Source organism: Castanea sativa, chromosome 5, assembly GCF_040712315.1.
Source record: "Castanea sativa cultivar Marrone di Chiusa Pesio chromosome 5, ASM4071231v1".
Taxonomy (NCBI): Eukaryota; Viridiplantae; Streptophyta; class Magnoliopsida; order Fagales; family Fagaceae; genus Castanea; species Castanea sativa.
Window position 1 is genome coordinate 20,417,145 of NC_134017.1, and position 18,847 is coordinate 20,435,991.

The window sequence follows — 18,847 nt, forward strand, 5'->3', positions numbered from 1 at the left end:
CTAATAATTATTGTAAATCACCAAAACCTAAAACAAAGTGAAACATATACACATTTTAAAAGTCCAAGAACCTTAAGAATCTGTAAGAGAAGTTGTTACACCCAGAATGTCAACTACCAAAACACAATTTTGTGACATAACAAATTGTACCCATTAATAAAAAAAAATTAAAAAAAATGTATTGACAAAAATATGCATAAGAATAATAAATAGAAAGATGAATGAGCGTACCATTGCTGTGATGATGAAGGGGAGAGGCAAAGATGGGTTGGTCAGGGTCATGAGCATTGGGGTAGAATGATGAAGGGGATGATTTTGTGTGTGTCACACGAAAAGGTTGACGAGTACTTGATGGTGATGGTGATGATGATGAGGATGTTGACGATGCTGGGGATGGAGGTGGTGGCGGTGGTGGCGGTGGAGGTGATTGAGAGAAAGTGGTGTTGACATTGTCGTCGTTGATACGAGTCACGCGATGGGACCTAGTTTCTAAGATTTTTCTTCTCAGTTCTTCTTTGCTATAATCGTTGCTTGCCATCTCGCTCTCGCTCTGGGGTGGCTTTGAAAAAGCCAGACGCTCAGACAGGTATTTCTAGTGAAAAGAATCACACTATATTGACCAAATGGCTACTGAAAATAGAAAATGGCAAAAAAAACAAACAAATAAACAAAAAAAATGAAAAGAAAACAAATGTCAGAAGTGGAAAAAAAAAATGAAACGAAAACAGATGTCAGAAGTGGGATTTGAACCCACGCTCTCTCACGAGAACCAGAACTTGAGTCTGGCGCCTTAGACCACTCGGCCATCCTGACAGTTCTGTTAGTAAAATTCAATATTTCTTATATATAGAGTTATTCAACGTATAATGTTTATCTCCATCCCTCTGAATTAAAAAAACTAGCCCTTTACACATGTAATGAGTTTTTTTTTTTTTTTTTTGGTCTAGTGTCATAATTTTCCCATTTTGTTAAAAAAAATTTATATAAGTTTGTTTTGAAGATATGAATTACTAGAAGAGTGTCCTATTTTGTAAGCATTTTAGGTAGAATTGGAGATATATTTTTATCAAGTTGTACTCAGAATTTTTCTTTGTTAAACTTAAGGTTTAAGAGTATTTCTGAACCACATAAAAGTCCAATCCAAAGAGAAAAATCATTTTATAAATAGTATAGATATCCATGTTTTTGCACACTATAGACATGCTCCTAGATTAATTTTTTCACATTTCCTTTTTTGCATCAAATTTCATTCCTTTTTTTATAATTATTATATAGGAATGTCAAATTTCATTGAAAACACATAGCTAGAATGAAAATTTTCCTTTTTATCAATAGTTTTTAATTTTCAAATTTTATTAAAAAGAGTAAATTTTTAAATAAAGAGAAGAAAAAGGCCCATAAAAAATTTCCACTTTTAAAATTGAGTTTTAGCCGAAAAAAAAAAAAAAAATTCCATCCAATTCTTGCTTGCTATTAAAGCAGGATCTCTACTTTTGAAGACATGAGCCTAGCCCCCCTTCCTCTCCCCTCTTATATTCATCGTCGTTAGAATTGGTTCAATCTTTTTTGCTTTCCTAGCTCATTCTCATCCATGGATTCTTAATGCATACGAAAGAGTGTGGTTGATTCGATAATGAATTAAATGTCACATTACCATATATTGATGCATTTTTTTAGAGTAAAGATGTAGTGAGATATTATTATTTCTTTGCCTTCAAAACCTCATAATACAAAATGTTTTCTATTATAGGGGGGGTAAACTATTTGTCCAGCCTAATCATTTTGGTGCACAAATCAGGAAATGTGGCAATGTGGAAACTTATTCACTGACTATAGTGATGATTTCATTCCTGTGTTAGGTTGTAATTTTGATCTTTTATAGTTATTATGACGTGCATCAGTGATCTTTTTCTATTTGTGGCACTCTCATTTTCTGTACATATCAACATATATATTATATACATTGAAACAGACAAGCAGTGGTCACCAATAAACCTAAATGGGGCATTTTTTTTCATTTTTAGTTCCGAAGAAGATTATAGCAGCTCTATGGATAGGCTTTCCATATTTTGTATCAAGGCTTGCGCTGGCAAAATGAACAACATACTAACTAGGGGACACCTCTAGCTGTTTGTTAACTCATCCAAACCTCGCTCTTGTCAAGTCAAACGAACCTTCTGTAATCAATTTCTTTTCTTTTTTTGGTTAACAATCCTTAATCAAATTATATTATACTCGTTTTGATTAAAATCTAATTATATTTTAAATATTAATTGTTTCACAAGTCAAGCTTCAATTATGTAAGGCTAGGTTGACACGTTTAGCCCTGTGAATTATTGAGGGTAAAAGTCAAGCTTCTACTACTTTTTATTCATTTTTAAATATATTTGCATTCTCAATCAAAAACGCCTCACAACTATAACAATAACAAAACCTTTATCTCAAAATTTTTTTGTTAGCTGTTTGAGATTGGTTGTAGTTAGGGCCGGCCTTAGGCCTAGGTCATTTAGGCCATGGCCTAAGGCCTCCTAACATAAAAAGCCCCCAAATATGGGGGTGGTAAATTTTTTTTAATATTTAATTTTATAATTAAAAAAAAAAAAGTGAGTTAGGTGCATTTTTTTTCTTGGTCTAAAATATTAGTGCTATTATATTACAAGTTTTATTACATAGGTCCTATAAATTGATATGTCGACAATCATAAGAAGTAATTCAATACTCATTTATTCTTTTGCTAAAGTGTTACCTCATCAACACATCAATTTGTAAGTTTTTGTAATAAAATTTGTAGTAAGTTTAGCATTTTCTTTCATATACATATACATATATATATAAATTAGTGCTATTTTGTTTTTTGAGAATACTAAGTATTTAACACATATACACAGAAGGGGGGAGAGGAGAAAATCTTAAAAAAATTAACAGTGGTGTATATCCAAAAGGATCTTATAATTCATTATCATTGGACCAAGATACCAATCGGTTTTTGGTGTAGGTAGAGATTGAACCCCAAATCTCTTATTCAAGCATCAGAGACTTTACTAGCCGAGCTAACTGGAACCCACTGCCCAATCACCATTAAGTGAATAAAAAAAATAATCCAATCACCATTAAGTGAATGAAAAATGCTAAAACCAATAAAAATTTTACGACAAAAAACTTACAAATTAATGTAATAAAAATATGATTGATGTTACTTAAACAATATAATGAATGAATGTTTGAATAATTTATTTTTTATTAGTGATATGCCAGTTTGTAAAACCTATATAGTAAGTATTATTAGCTCACTTTTGATGAATTAGAATTAATAATAATTAAGAATTAATAATAGATTTAAAATAAAAAATAAATTAGTAAATATTATTTAAATGATATTTAGATATAAAAAGACTCCTTTAAAATTTTGGCCTTATGTCTTAAACAATCTTAAGACTAGCTCAGGTATAGCATATTTTATACATTAAAAAGGTAGACTTCACACTTTACTGAGAAATCTTAATTTTTTTTTTTCTTCTCAAAATTTCTTTTTTCTTTCTTTCTGATAGGTAACAGACATTCTTTTTTTATTATTTATTGGAAGATAACCTGTAAAGTTGGTCTTACGTTTTAATTTCATTTTACTGTGCCGTTATATAGGCATTTATATAATTATTAAAAGATCGAATTGATGGTTGTCAAACCTCCAGACTAGTAAAGATTCTTTAATGAATATGTTACCATTTCTGTATATTTTATTACTCTTCCTTGCCTTCTTTATATATATAAATATGACCTACCTCAAATCGTTTTTACTCCAACCCACTGTAGTAAACCAGAGGCACCAACAAGGAAAAAAAAAATGCCTAAGAAGCTTCAAAAATCTCTCCAAGATTACCTTACCAAGATCAAAAAACCACCTTCTTCACACATCCATCTCCCCTCAAATTCCTTCTCATCTTCTAAAAATTGGATCCTCTCCGGGTGCAAGCACCCCAAGACTCTTTCATTCGCCATTGACTCCAGCCAAGACAAGGCCGGAAAAAACAACAACGACGACGAAAGAAACAACAAGAGCGAAGCAACCTTATCGGACGTTGATCGCTTCCTCTTGGAGAATTTCAAGTCACTGTATATAAAGGACGATGAAGACATGGACAACAAGGGAAAAAGAGGCAAAGCAAATCATGAAGGTGAAAACCCTAATCATGCAGTTTTGTTTGGATCGCCTAGGTTGATGGACCCTCCATCGGATCTTTGTGGATCCCATCGATTCTTCATTAACCCGGGCTTGTCGGGCTCGCTTATCGAGGAATCCCGGTCGAGTGTGACCACCACATCGGAGGATGCAGGTTCAAGCTCAACCTCAACTAGCACAACCCTAAATGATTCCACCACAACAACTAATGACCATACTAAGGATGTCACACTTCCCGATGACAGCATCGCGGTCCTAGCGTATTCTCCGAGCCCGTACGAGGATTTTCGACGCTCCATGCAAGAAATGGTCGATGCCCGTATGCGAAATCAAGGAAGGGTTGATTGGGATTTCATGGAAGAGCTCTTATTTTGTTACCTAAACCTAAATGAGAAAAAATCATATAGGTACATTTTAAGTGCTTTTGTTGATTTGATCGTCGATTTGCGTCAAGATACTGATAGAATTCCGGCGAGCACACGGAATGTTCGTACTATTCGGATGATTGAAAGAGAGAGGAGAAGGAAAATGAGAAGGAAGTAACGTACGAATTAAGTCATTGAGTTCATCTAAAGAACTTAAAAGAATGCTACAAGAAAATGTAGGTTTTAAGATTTTTGTTGTATTCTCCCTTAGCTCTCACATGCATTGTGCATGTGTGAAATGTATTAATTACATTTTCAAGAAAATTAAAAAACATTGTTTATGATTAAAGTTTTGTCTTCTTGTATTGTTTGGTGAAATTTTATTGATTTTTAGGGTGAGCTTGTCTGTTGCATGTTCCCCGGTGCTTTTACTAGGAATTTTCTATTCCATGTTTTCTAGCGTGAATATCATCGATCAAGGTAAGAATATGAACAAAATATGATACAGAATGAACATGTACACTATTTAATTATTAAATGACGAATATTTTGACATTCACAATGGCCCCCGTATTTTGAGGTCAGATGAATTCAGTATTCAGGTATCCTCGGTAACGTTTTCTATTTCTTTAATAATTTACTGTTATTGAAATGTGTCAACTAAAGAACTCACTCAGTAGCTAGGTTCTATTGAGAAACTGTCTTCGCTGTACAAATTATTTTCTTCAGAAGTGACTTTTTAGGGTATATACGATATAATGAGGTCACTTAAGAGGGCTTTTCCCTCCAAAAAACCTTTTTTCTCCCCAAAAAAACCCTCGGTCAATAAGAACCTGTAAATGTTGTTTCAATCATTCCATCATGTACTATTTTTCTTTTTCTCAATATAAAGATGTATTGCACAAAAGAAAAATGATATTAAATCCTATAAAGATGTGATGTAAAATTCAAGTTTTACACTCTTCAATTCTAATATGACACATCATCATGTTACATATTAAAGAACAAGTACAACCACACTCAATCAATTCTAATACCCATATGAAATCCAACCTAGTTGAGAGTTTATTGAGATGTTATTATTAGGATTAGTGCCTTAAATCCTATAGTATGATACTATGTATGTTATTATTTATGACATTATGTATGACTTAATATTGTGTTTAATAAAGTCATTTTATTATTATCTAAAAATAATAGTAACATGAATATTGAGACATGATCATATAGTCTATGAGATGCATTGTATGTGATTTATGTGATTTAGTCACAGAAGATGTAAATCACAAGCTCCTTGTAAACTCAAAATGTAGTTTGTAGTCGGTGATGAAAATTGGGCATTTAATCTGCGAAGACTATAATATATCAACTAAGATAATTTGTCTTGATCATGGAAATGAAGATTTCTAGTTGATATGTTGATATGTTTTAAGAGTTAAAACATATTGAACTGGATCGGTGTGAGATTTATTATTCTTCTAATGACTGTCAAATGAATAATAAACTCACGACTTATATTTGCATGAACTCTTAATCCTGAGAAAATAATGGACTTGATCATAAGGTGTAAGTTGCTTTGATATATCAAGAGTGAGATCTTGAGTTACGGTCAAAACCTCAATATGTTGGGCAACCACATTTAATGTTGATGGAACATATATTCTCAAGATGGAATTCATAGTCTTTTAACGGAGATACAAAATATTCCCTTGAGATAAGTTTAATGGGTTTGTTATTCAGAATGTTAGGCATAACTACTTTAGTAAATAGTTACTAGAGTATATGTTTATGAAATTGGATTTCATAAATACATGATGAATAATTTAAAGGATTAAACCGGATACTCAAGGATAAGATGTAGTAATTTACAAAGTGGCAGTCTACATTCGTGACTTTGTGTTACTACGAATATTTTATGAATGAGTTGTATGTACAATAAAGTCTTGGGATATAATTTATAGATAAGGCCTAGAGTGCAACTATATTTATATAATAGTATTAAATATAATTAATGGTAACTTTGGACTTGTCAAGAGTTGACAGAAAAGCCCAAGACTCATTGGAGCTAGTGTCTTATTGGTCCCTTTTGATCCCACTCCAAGCCATACACTTAAGCCCAATTGGAAAGGCTCAAAAGGCCAGCCCAATTAGATAATCGGCTAGACACAAAGGGAGAAACATACAGAATTTTCTATAGAGAATTTTGTAAGAACACTATTGCGAAGTGGTGCATGTTCTTGTTAGACACTTTGACATTTCTCCCTTTGGAACTGATTGAGAGACCACACATCTTGGGCATTAGTGGAATTAGAGTGAAGATTGAAAGTGTTCCCAAGCGATTTTGATCTTCGAATTTGAAATTCACCACTCCAAGGTACACTCTCTTATTCTTAAATTCTGAAACTTATATAGTACATGTTAACTTCTATGATGTGGTTGAAAATTCGAGACATTGGCTGAAATGAATGAATCTGTAAATCAACAACCGTTGGATAAAACTAGGGATGATGTGGTTGCATTAGATACACCACAAGATACTACTCATGAGATGTCTAGTACACAGGAGCCTCGTCGTAGTGGGAGAATTGTTCGGCCTCCTGTGAGATTCATAGGTTTGGGAGAAACTTATAAAGCTATCTCTGAAGAGGCTGAATCGGATCCCTACACTTATGATGAAGCAATTAATGATATAGATGCACATCATTGGGTCCAAGCTATGAAATCTGAATTGAATTCTATGTATTCCAATCATGTGTAGGATCTTGTAGAGACGCCTAACAGCATTAAACTTGTTGGTTGCAAATGAGTTTACAAGAGGAAGAGAGTGATAGATGGAAATGTTGAAACCTTTAAAGCAAAACTAGTGGCGAAAGGGTATACACAAAAAGAAGACATTAACTATGATGAAACTTTTTTGCCAGTAGCCATGCTTAAATCTATTAGAATTCTCTTATCCATTGTTGCTCATTATAATTATGAGATTTGACAAATGGATGTCAAGACTGCATTTCTAAATGACAATCTTGAAGAAGAAATCTATATGTTGTAACCGGAAGGTTTCATAGCAAAGAACCAAAAGCATATGGTATGCAAGTTGAAAAGGTCCATTTATGGACTTAAGCAAGCATCTAGGTCATGGAACATCAAATTTGATCAGGCAATTAAATCATTTGGTTTTAAATAAAATCTTGATGAACCATGTGTGTATAAAAGACATCAAAACAAAGTAGTAATGTTTCTAGTGCTTTATGTTGATGACATTCTACTCATTGGAAATGATGTAAGAGTAATGTCATCGGTTAAAGTTTGGTTGTCAAGCCAATTTGATATGAAAGACTTGGGCGAAGCTAACTATATTCTAGGGATCAAGTTTTGGCGAGATCGCAAGAATAAGATGTTAGGTTTGTTACAAGCTGGATATATAGATAAGGTTCTAGAACGGTTTAGCATGTAAAACTCCAAGAAATGATTACTTCCTTTTAGACATGGAGTTCTTCTGTCTGATGACCAAAGGCCTAAGACTTAAGAGGAGGAAAATATGATGAGACAAGTTCCCTATGCTTCTGCTGTGGGAAGCCCCATGTATGCCATGCTTTATACTAGACCGGACATTTGTTATTCAGTTGGCAGGGTCAGCCGATATCAATCAAATCCACGACCAAAATATTGGCAAGCTGTAAAGCATATTCTCAAGTATCTACGGAGAACGAGAGATTCTATGCTTGTTTACCGTTGTGAGGATTTGATTCTCATTGGCTATATAGATTCGGATTTTCAGTCGGATCTAGAATTCAGAAAATCCACGTCGGGATGTGTTTTCACCTTGGGAGGTGGAGCCATAAGTTGAAGGAGTGTTAAGCTTTTTTGTATTGCTGACTCCACCATGGAAGCCAAGTATGTTGCTGCTTGTGAAGCAGCAAAAGAGGCTGTTTGGCTCAAGAAATTCCTTTCTGATCTTGGTGTTATGAGAATTGAGCAAGTTCCCATTACATTGTTCTGTGACAATAGTGGAACGGTTTCACTATCCAAGGATCCAAGGAATCACAAGAAAAGAAAGCACATAAAGAGAAAGTATCAGATCATTCGAGACATTGTTGCTCGTGGAGATGTGGTTGTAGCAAAGATTGATGGTGCAAAAAATCTAGCGGATCCCTTTACCAAAGCCTTGCTCCAAAGGACTTTCGAGTCACATTTGGAGGAGATGGGAGTTAAATTAGTGCACAATAGTCTTTAGGGCAAGTGGGAGATTGTTAGGATTAGTGCCCTTAAATCTTATAGTATGATGCTATGTATGTTATTATTTATGACATTATGTATGACTTAATGTTGTGTTTAATAAAATTGTTTTATTATTATCTAAAAATAATGGTAACATGAATATTGAGACATTATCATATAGTCCATGAGATGCATTGTATGTGATTTATGTGATTTAGTTACAAAAGATGTAAATCACAAGTTTCTTGTAAACTCAAAATGTAGTTCGTAGTTGGTGATGAAAATTGGGTATTTCATCTACGAAGACTATAACATATTAACTAAGATGATTTATCTTAATTGTGGAAATTGAGATTTCTAATTGATATGTTGATATGTTTTAAGAGTTAAAACATATTGAACTGGACCGGTGTGAGATTTATTATTCTCCTAACGACTGTCAAATGAATAATAAACTCACGACTTATATTTGCATGAACTCTTAATCTTGAGAGAATAATGGACTTGATCATGAGGTGTAGGTTGCTTTGATATATCAGGAGCGAGATCTAGAATAACAGTCAAAACCTCAGTATGTTGGGCAACCACATTTAATATTGATGGAACATATATTCTCAAGATGGAATTCATAGTCTCTTAACGGAGATACAAAATATTCCCTTGAGATAAGTTTAATGGGTTTTTTATTCAGAATGTTAGGCCTAACTACTTTAGTAAATAGTTACTAGAGTATATATTTATGAAATTGGATTTCATAAATATATGATAAATAACTTAAAGGATTAAACCTGGTACTCAATGATAAGATGTAGTAATTTATAAAGTGGCAGTCTACATTCGTGACTTTGTGTTACTACGAATATTTTATGAAGGGATTGCATGTACAATAAAGTCTTGGGATATAATTTATAGATAAGGCCTAGAGTGCAACTATATTTATATAGTGGTATTAAATATAGTTAATGGTAACTTTGAACTTGTCAAGAGTTGACAGAATTGCTCAAGGCCCATTGGAGCTAGTGTCTTATTGGTTCCTTTTGGTCCCACTCCAAGTCACACACTTAAACCCAATTGGAAAGGCCTAAAAGGCCAACCCAATTAGATAATCAGTTAGATACAAAGGGAGAAACATACAGAATTTTCTGTAGAGAATTTCGTAAGAACACTATTGCGAAGTGGTGCATGTTAGTGTTAGACACTTTGACATTTCTCCCTTTGGAACTGATTGAGAGACCACACATCTTGGGCGTTAGTGGAATTGGAGTGAAGATTGAAAGTGTTCCAAAGCGATTTTGATCTTCGATTTTGAAATTTACCGCTCCAAGGTACACTCTCTTGTTCTTAAATTCTAAAACTTATATAGTACATGTTAACTTTTATGAATGGAGTAGATCCGTTATTTTTCCACTGCGCACATCCATATTTCTATCAGTTATCTAAATGTTGTAGGATGTATTGAGTTTTAAGTAAAAAGCTGATATAAAAATTTCTTATTTAATGGTTTAAAACATAATTTTTACATCCCATCCTTACCGAATTTGGACTCCAAAAATTATAAAAAAAAAAAAAAAAAAAAAGCTTCAAAATTTACTCCCAAGATTATCCTTCACTAGGTAGTATACACTACACAGTACTACACACACTCTTTGAGAAAAAGCTTCAAGAGCCAAAAAACTGATTGGAAGAGTATGTCATTTTCAAAATTGATTGAGAAGTACATCATCTTCAATAATAACCTTGATAATCTTGCATTGATGATCATTTCCATGGTTAGAGCATTTGCATCAATTCGTACAAAAATTTCTATCAATTTTTGCATGATAACCTATATTTTCTATTTTAAATAATAAATATTTTCAAAATAACCAACATCAGATTATCTATTTTATACTACATTTCATTAAAATATTATTTTTTATTACTCTCAATTCATCTTTCTCTGTGTATATGGATAAAGGGATATTAAAAAATAGATTTGCATGTGAATAACAATATTGTAAGTATACAAATTTGACATGTTATGATATTTTACATGGGTAATTCTACCGTACCCCCCTCTTTTTTTGAGGGGGGTATGGTACCCACAAGTAGACAACCTGTTATATCAGGTTACATTTTTTTTTTTCACATTGGATGGTTCTATCTTCACATTATGCAGTTCCAACGTCACATATGACAGTTCTTTTGTCATATTTGGCGGTTCTCTTACTTTTTCCTCACATTTGATGGTTCCATCCTCACATTGTGCAGTTCCAACATCACATGTGACAATTCTTTTGTCACATTCGGTGGTTCTCTTATTTGTTCTCAAATTTGATGGTATCATCCTCACATTGTGCAGTACTAACATCACATGTGACTGTACTTTTGTCACATTTGGTGGTTCTCTTTTTTTTTTTCCTCATATTTGATGGTCCCATTCTCACATTGTGCAGTTCCAACATCGCATGTGATAGTTCTTTTGTCACATTTGGTGGTTACCTTACTTTTTTCTCATATTTGACGATTTCATTCTCACATTGTGCAATTTCAACATCATATGTAAACGTTTTTTTGTCACATTTAGTGGTTCTCTTACTTTTTTCCTCACATTTGAATGTTTCATTCTCACATTGTGCAGTTCCAACATCATATGTGACAGTTCTTTTGTCACATTCGGTGGTTCCCTTTTTTTTTTTTCTTCTCACATTTGATAGTTCTATCCTCACATTATGCAGTACTAACATCACTTTTGACCATACTTTTGTCACATTCAGTGGTACTCTAATTTTTTTTCTCATATTTGATTGTTCCATCGTCACATTGGACAGTACCAATATCACATATGACCGTATTTTTGTCACATTCAATGTTTTTTTTTACTCACATTTGACAATTCCATCGTCATGTTTAGTCATACCAACATTACATATGAACGTAGCCAACCTAACCCAACCCTACTAAATTACCTAATAATCAATAAATATATATAACAAAAATACTTCTAAAGTCTCTAAAATTATGAAATACCCTTAAATTTAGCTAAATTACCAAAATGCAGTCTAACAAATAAAAATTACCAAAATAACCTCGAAACTCTTAAAAATTATTGGGATATCCTTAAAACCTAAAAAATGACTGAAATGATCTAAAATCTAAAAAATGACTGAAATACTCTCTATACCTAAAAAATAATCAAAATACCCTTAGATACTAAAAAATATTACCTAATTGATAATCAAATTTAAAAAATGACTAAAATGACCTTGTAACTTAAAAAGTGACAATAATGCCCTTAGAACCTAAAACTGTCCGTAATGCAACTTAAACCTAAAAAATTACCAAAATACCCATAGAACCTTAAAAATTACCGAAATGACCCTAAAACCTTAAAAAAATTTGAAATGCCATTGAAACTTACAAAATGACCAAAATACCTCATTAAACTTGAAAATCGCCAAGATACCGCCTGAAACCCTCAAAAATTACCAGAATACCCATAGAACCTAAAAAATGATCAAAATACCTTAGAACCTTAAAAAAATGACCAAATGACCCTAAAACCTAAAAAAATTTCTGAAATTACCCAAAAACATTAAAAATGATCGAAATAACCAAAAAACCTAAAACAATGACCAAAAATACCCCATAACAGTTGCAAATAACCAAAATACCTTTGAAACCCTTTAAAACTACTAGAAGACCCTTTGAACCTAAAAAATAACTTAATGACACTTGATGGGTACTGATTTTCACCTTGAAGCCGTCCATAGAGGTCGTCCGTGACCCAACAGTATTGCAAACACCCCAGAAAACCTTACCTATAACCATCTCGTCCGGAGAAGAAGAGACCAAGACGAGGTCGTCGTGACCAAGGGATGAGACCCTCGTCCAGGGTGTCAGCGATCTCATCCTCAATAAATTCGTCCGTAGACGGAACGGTCCCTATTCATGAGCTAAGCACACCCGACAAGGGGATGCTAGGACGAGGGTATCATACTTAGGAAAATCTCCGAATATAATGTGACAATTCCTCATTTTACGCGTAACTTCCAGGTATCCGTTGTAGTACATAACTCCTAAACGGTTATGGAAGTTATTTTTAAATACTTACGCCTCCTTGAATCCAGGGGAGGTTATAATTGCGATAACCGTCTATTAGAACACTATATAAAGGCTTATTCAGACAAAATAAAGGTATGTTATGATTGCTCCCAAAAAGTTGGAACTCCAAAAATATAGAGAGAAAACTAACCTTGCCATTGAAGGGTTCTTGGCCGGCAGCCCCGGTCACCTTTGATCGCTTTTCTTTCTTTTTTCAGGCTGTTGAGAGAGTAAGTGGTCCTTTCAAGTTCGAAGCATCCAGCCTACTGATTTTCTTTGCATCATCAGTTGGCGTCGTCTATGGGAAGAAGAAAAACATACGAGCACTGTTCACTGTTCTTTTCATTCGACTGTGTTTTTGTTGTCAAGGATTAGTCTTTCCCAGATAAAAGGCTGAATGGTTCGAACAAGATCAAGGGCTACCAGCCCAGGCTACCAGGAGAGTAGGGATGCTTCTAGCAACCCCTTTCGCGATTGCAGGTCAGCGCCTGTCATGCAACCGCCTTCCATTCAACATATACAATCCATGGCCGCTGCTATGGCAGAACTGACATGTCAGAACCAGGAGTTGAATAGGGAGATCAACCTCAGGAGGCAGCACCAAGATGGGCACGTGGATGGTTGGGCACCGAGTCAGGAAGGTGGAGGAGAAAATGTCGAGTCCGAAGATCAGACGAGGGGTACCGCTTCAAGAAGAGTGCCACACTTGGAAAAAGAGATGGACCAGATGAGAAAAGCCATGGATGAAATGAGGGAAAACATGAAGCGGGCGAACCTAGTGGATGATATGGTCCACCGAACGGACTCCCCTTTCATGGCTTCCATCAACAGTCACCCCCTACCTCCAAAATTCAAAATGCCTTCTCTGGACTCGTATGATGGAAATCGCGACCCTTGCGATCATATTGCGACCTTCAAGACGACCATGCACCTACAAGGAGTCCCGGACGAGATTATGTGCAGAGCTTTTCCCACCACACTTAAAGGACCAGCGCAAGTGTGGTTCGGTAAGATACCCCCAAACTCGGTGGGATCATTTGAAGAGTTGAGTAAGTTGTTTGTCAACAATTTCATTGGGGGACAGCATCACAAGCGTTCCTCCTCTAGTCTACTAACTATAGAGCAAGGGAAAAATGAGAGTTTGCGATCCTTTATCACCCGGTTTAATAGGGAGGACTTGACGGTGGACGAGATGGATGACAAGTTATTGCTGGCTGCATTCCACAATGGGGTCAATTCTGACTTGTTCATCATAAGCTCTACGAGCAGGAACCACAGACTATGGCCGATCTCGTCCATTCGGCCTAGAATTTTATGAATGCTGAGGACACTATCATAGCCAAGAAAAGAAAAAGGGCAGAACGCTCGGAAGCGGGTCACCATCGTTATTCGGATCAAGGACCTCGTCCGAAGAAAGCTCGGGTGGACGAGAAGAAAGATAAGGATGGTAAGAAGGTGAGTTCCTCCGCGAGGAATCAGAAATACACGCCCTTGACGATGCCACTAGAGCAGGTTCTTATGCAGATCAAGGATGATCTGTCCTTGAAGTGGTCGGATAAAATGAAGGGAGACCCCAGCAAGCGTAATAGGAGCAAGTACTGCCGCTTTCACAGGGACCACGGGCATGATACGGACGAGTGTTTTGACTTGAAGCAACATGTAGAAAATCTCATTAGACAAGGAAAACTGAGGAACTTCCTTGGACGAGACCAAATAGATGAGAAAATGAAGGCCAAGGTGGAAGAATCATCACGTCCCCCACTAGGAGAAATAAGGGTAATTGTAGGAGGAAACTCGACAGCGCAGTCATCCAAATCAAGGAAGACATACCTGAAGGTGGTGCAAAACATCCAACTGTCCGGACGACCTCTTAGGACGAGGGAAGTAGACCAGCAGGCTGTTACATTCACAGACGAGGAAGCAGGACGACTTCACCACCCGCACGATGACGCGATAGTCATCACCCTACTCATCTCTGACTACATGACTAGGAGGGTGTTGATAGATAATGGCAGTTCTGCAGACATTCTCTACTACCCCGCATTCCAGCAAATGAGGCTAGGACGAGATCAGCTTCGGCCAATGAATTCGTCGTTGGTAGGATTCGGAGGAATGAAGGTGCAACCAGTGGGAACCGTCACACTACTAGTGGTTGTTGGAGCATATCCACAGCAGATAACCAAGGAGGTAAATTTCCTTGTTGTTGATTGTGCATCGTCATATAATGCAATTATTGGAAGACCAACCCTGAATAGCTGGAAGGCGGTAACCTCTACCTACCACTTGTCCATCAAATTTTCAACCAAGCACGGAGTAGGCCAAGTACAAGGAGATCAGTTGGCCACCAGAGAATTCTACTTAGCTATGCTGGCGATGGACGAGCACATACAGGCAATGAGTATAGAAGGGAGAAGGATCGCGGCAGAGCCCACTGAAGCATTAGAAGACGTCCCTTTGGACGAGAACCAGCCTGAGAAGTTTACAAGAGTTGAGGCGAGCATGGAAGAGGGAGTGAAGCACGCTTTGGTCCGGTTCCTCAAGAAAAGCCTCGATGTCTTTGCATGGAGTCATGAGGACATGCCTGGCATTGATTCGAGTGTCATTACTCATAGCCTGAATGTGTGCCCCCATTCAAAACCTGTGCGTCAGAAGAAAAGGATTTTCGCTCCTGAGCGAGACAATGCCATTAAGGAAGAAGTACAGAAGTTGGTCGCTGCAGAGTTCATCCGAGAAGTTTATTATCCAGATTGGTTGGCGAACGTGGTCATGATCAAGAAAGCTAACGGCAAATGGTGAATGTGCGTGGACTTCACTGATTTAAACAAAGCTTGCCCCAAGGATAGTTATCCATTGCCACGCAATGACCAGTTGGTGGACTCGACGGCAGGTCATAGAGTGCTTAGCTTCATGGATGCTTTCTCAAGATACAACCAGATACAGATGGGTGAAGTGGATCAGGAGAAGACCTCATTCATCACGAGCCAAGGGTTGTATTGCTACAAGGTAATGCCCTTTGGTTTGAAGAACGCAGGGGCGACTTACCAAAGGCTGGTTAACCATATGTTCCGTCCTTAAATCGGGCGAAATGTGGAGGTTTATGTAGACGACATGCCGGTAAAGAGTCAAGACGAGGATAAACATTTGGACGACCTTCAAGAGACTTTTGATACATTGCGGTAGTACAACATGAAATAAAATCCAAGCAAATGCGCTTTCGGAGTTTCGTCAGGAAAATTTTTGGGGTTCATGGTGTCACATAGAGGAATTGAAGCAAATCCGGACAAAATCCAAGCGATACTGAACATAGAACCACAAAAAAATATCAAGGAAGTCCAGTCTATTAACGGGCGGGTTGCTGCCCTTAACAGGTTTGTCTCAAAGGCTACTGATAAGTGTTTGCCTTTCTTTAAAGTCCTTAGGAAGGCATTTGAATGGACAGACGAGTGTCAAAGCGCCTTCCAAGACTTGAAGACATATCTCATGACAGCGCCGCTATTGAGTCCATCTATAACTGGGGAAGTGTTGTATTTGTATTTGGCAGTGTCCCCACACGCAGTAAGTTCAGCGTTAGTCAGAGAAGAAGGGAGAGTCCAGAAACCGGTTTATTATACAAGCCGTGCAATGAGAGGAGCAGAAGGACGATACTCGATGATGGAGAAGCTAGCATTTGCACTAATCACGGCTTCCAGGAAGCTGAGGCATTATTTTCAGGTTCACATCATCAACGTCCTAACAGACCATCCCATAAAGAAGGCAATGAACAAGTTGGAAGCTGCTGGACGATTAGTACAGTGGGCCGTTGAGCTTAGCGAGTTTGATATCAGAAACCTCCCAAGGAGTGCGATAAAGGCACAGGCATTGGCAGATTTCATCGCGGAGTTCATCCCCAGCCAGGATGAGCTGGACAAGGACGAAAGTGCTGAGAAATGGGTGATCAATGTCGACGGGTCGTCCACACTGTATGTAGGAGGAATTGGGGTTATACTGAAGTCCCCCAAGGGTGACAGGCCGGAGTATACAGCCCGTCTGCAGTATCAAACTACCAACAACGAGGCTGACTACGAGGCTCTACTCAAGGGATTGGAGTTGGCTAAGTCCCTAGAGGCGGAGTCGGTAACAATCAGAGGAGATTCTCAACTGGTCATTAACCAAGTAAATGGAATGTGTGATGCTAAGGAAGATCGAATGAAGAAATACCTTAACAAAGTGAAACGTCTTGCATGAAAATTTTCAGCTGTAAGTTTTGTTCAACTACCAAGGGAGGAAAATACGGAAGCGGATGCCTTAGCATAAGCAGCTTCGGCAGGGGTGACGGACGAGTACGACAACATCCAATACCTGCCGAGCATAGACATCCCCGAAATACAGCAGGTAGGAGGAGAAGAAGATTGGATGAGTCCAATAATGATTTATTTCAAAGATGGAAGGTTTCTAGAGGACAAGGATGAAGCGAGAAAGTTGAGGGTCAGGGCAGCCAAGTACGTCCTCATAAATGAAGTATTGTACAAGCGAGGTTTTTCCCAACCTTACTTAAGGTGCTTGGCTCCTGACGAGTCAAATTATGTTCTAAGGGAAGTTCATGAAAGAGCATGTGGAAATCATTCAGGAGCAAGGTCGCTAGTCCATAAGATTGTCCGTGCCGGCTACTACTAGTCTACAATGCAGGCAGATGCTAAAGCCTATATCAAGGTATGTGACCAGTGTCAGCGCTATAGCAATGTACCTAGGCAGCCGTCAGAATACCAGACCCTAATGATGTCCCCATGGCCCTTCGCACAGTGGGGACTGGATATCCTAGGCCCTCTCCCCATGGGAACCCGACAAATGAAGTTTCTGGTGGTAGGAATTGATTACTTTACCAAGTGGGTACAAGCCGAACCTCTTGCAGCAATCACTCAGCAAAATGTGAAAAATTTCGTATGGAAGAACATTCTATGTAGGTTCGGAGTACCCAGGGTTTTAGTATCGGATAACGGACGTCAATTCGACAACGCACCCTTCAGAGACTTTTGTAATCATTTTGGAATCAAGAATCACTATTCATCGCCCTCCCATCCACAGGCAAATGGGCAAGCAGAGGTAGCGAACCGATCCCTGTTGAAAATCATCAAGACTCGGCTCGAGGGGACAAAGGGATTTGGCCAGACGAGCTACCAGGCGTTCTTTGGGCCTACAGGACGACAGTACGAACCCCAACAGGAGAAACCCCTTTAAGTTTGCCTACGGAAGTGAAGCCGTTATACCGGTAGAAGTCCATATGGCTAATCACCGAGTGATGAAGTATCAGGAAAGAGAGAACGCGGAGCAACTCCGTCTTGACCTCGATCTTATCAACGAGGTAAGAATGGACGCGGAGCAAAGGACAGCAAGATACAAGAACCTTATGGCCAGGCAGCATGACGCCATGGTAAAACCCAGGCGGTTCAGTGTTGGGGACCTTGTTCTCAAAAGAGTCTCCTTGGCAACCAGGAACCCAACTCATGGAAAGTTAGGACCTAATTGGGAAGGACCCTACAGGGTAATTAACTGCAAGAGGCAGGGGTCTTACTACCTGGAAGCTCTGGACGGACGGAAGTTAGAGCATCCCTAGAATGTGGAACACCTAAGGAGGTACTATTAGTAATGAGCAGGGACAAGGGAAATCACTAGCAAAGTTGCAGCTATAACCTATGTTCACTTATACTTACTGTTGTGTTCTTACTACTATTATGGTGTGTTATGAATAAAAAGTGCACTAGTTCTTAAACTTTTGCACCGCTTACAGACTAGCTTATGAAAGGCGAGGTTATGTATTTTTCTTAAGTATTTTAATAAGGCACTAGCTTATAAGCATATGCCACGTTTGTGAACAATGTTTATGTAATAATATGGTTTGGATTTCTTATGTATTTGATGCATAGATCTAGTTTCCATAATAATGCCCACAGAAAAGGCAAAAGCCTAAGACGAATAGAAATCTTCGGACGCAGAAAAACTCGTCCAAGGCTTTCCTTTAAATAAGGAT

General features: G+C 37.4%; 1 protein-coding gene and 1 non-coding gene across 2 annotated transcripts; one reads left to right on the plus strand and one right to left on the minus strand.

Annotated features, from left to right (window-relative positions):
• Positions 1-729: 729 nt before the first annotated feature.
• On the minus strand, positions 730-813 carry TRNAL-CAA (transfer RNA leucine (anticodon CAA)). Its single transcript has one exon. It is a non-coding gene; the product is annotated as a tRNA-Leu (tRNA).
• Positions 814-3,841: 3,028 nt separating this feature from the next.
• On the plus strand, positions 3,842-4,720 carry LOC142634430 (transcription repressor OFP14). The gene has a single exon (XM_075808720.1). It carries the CDS (start codon positions 3,842-3,844, stop codon positions 4,718-4,720), a length of 879 nt encoding a protein of 292 aa, XP_075664835.1.
• Positions 4,721-18,847: the final 14,127 nt, after the last annotated feature.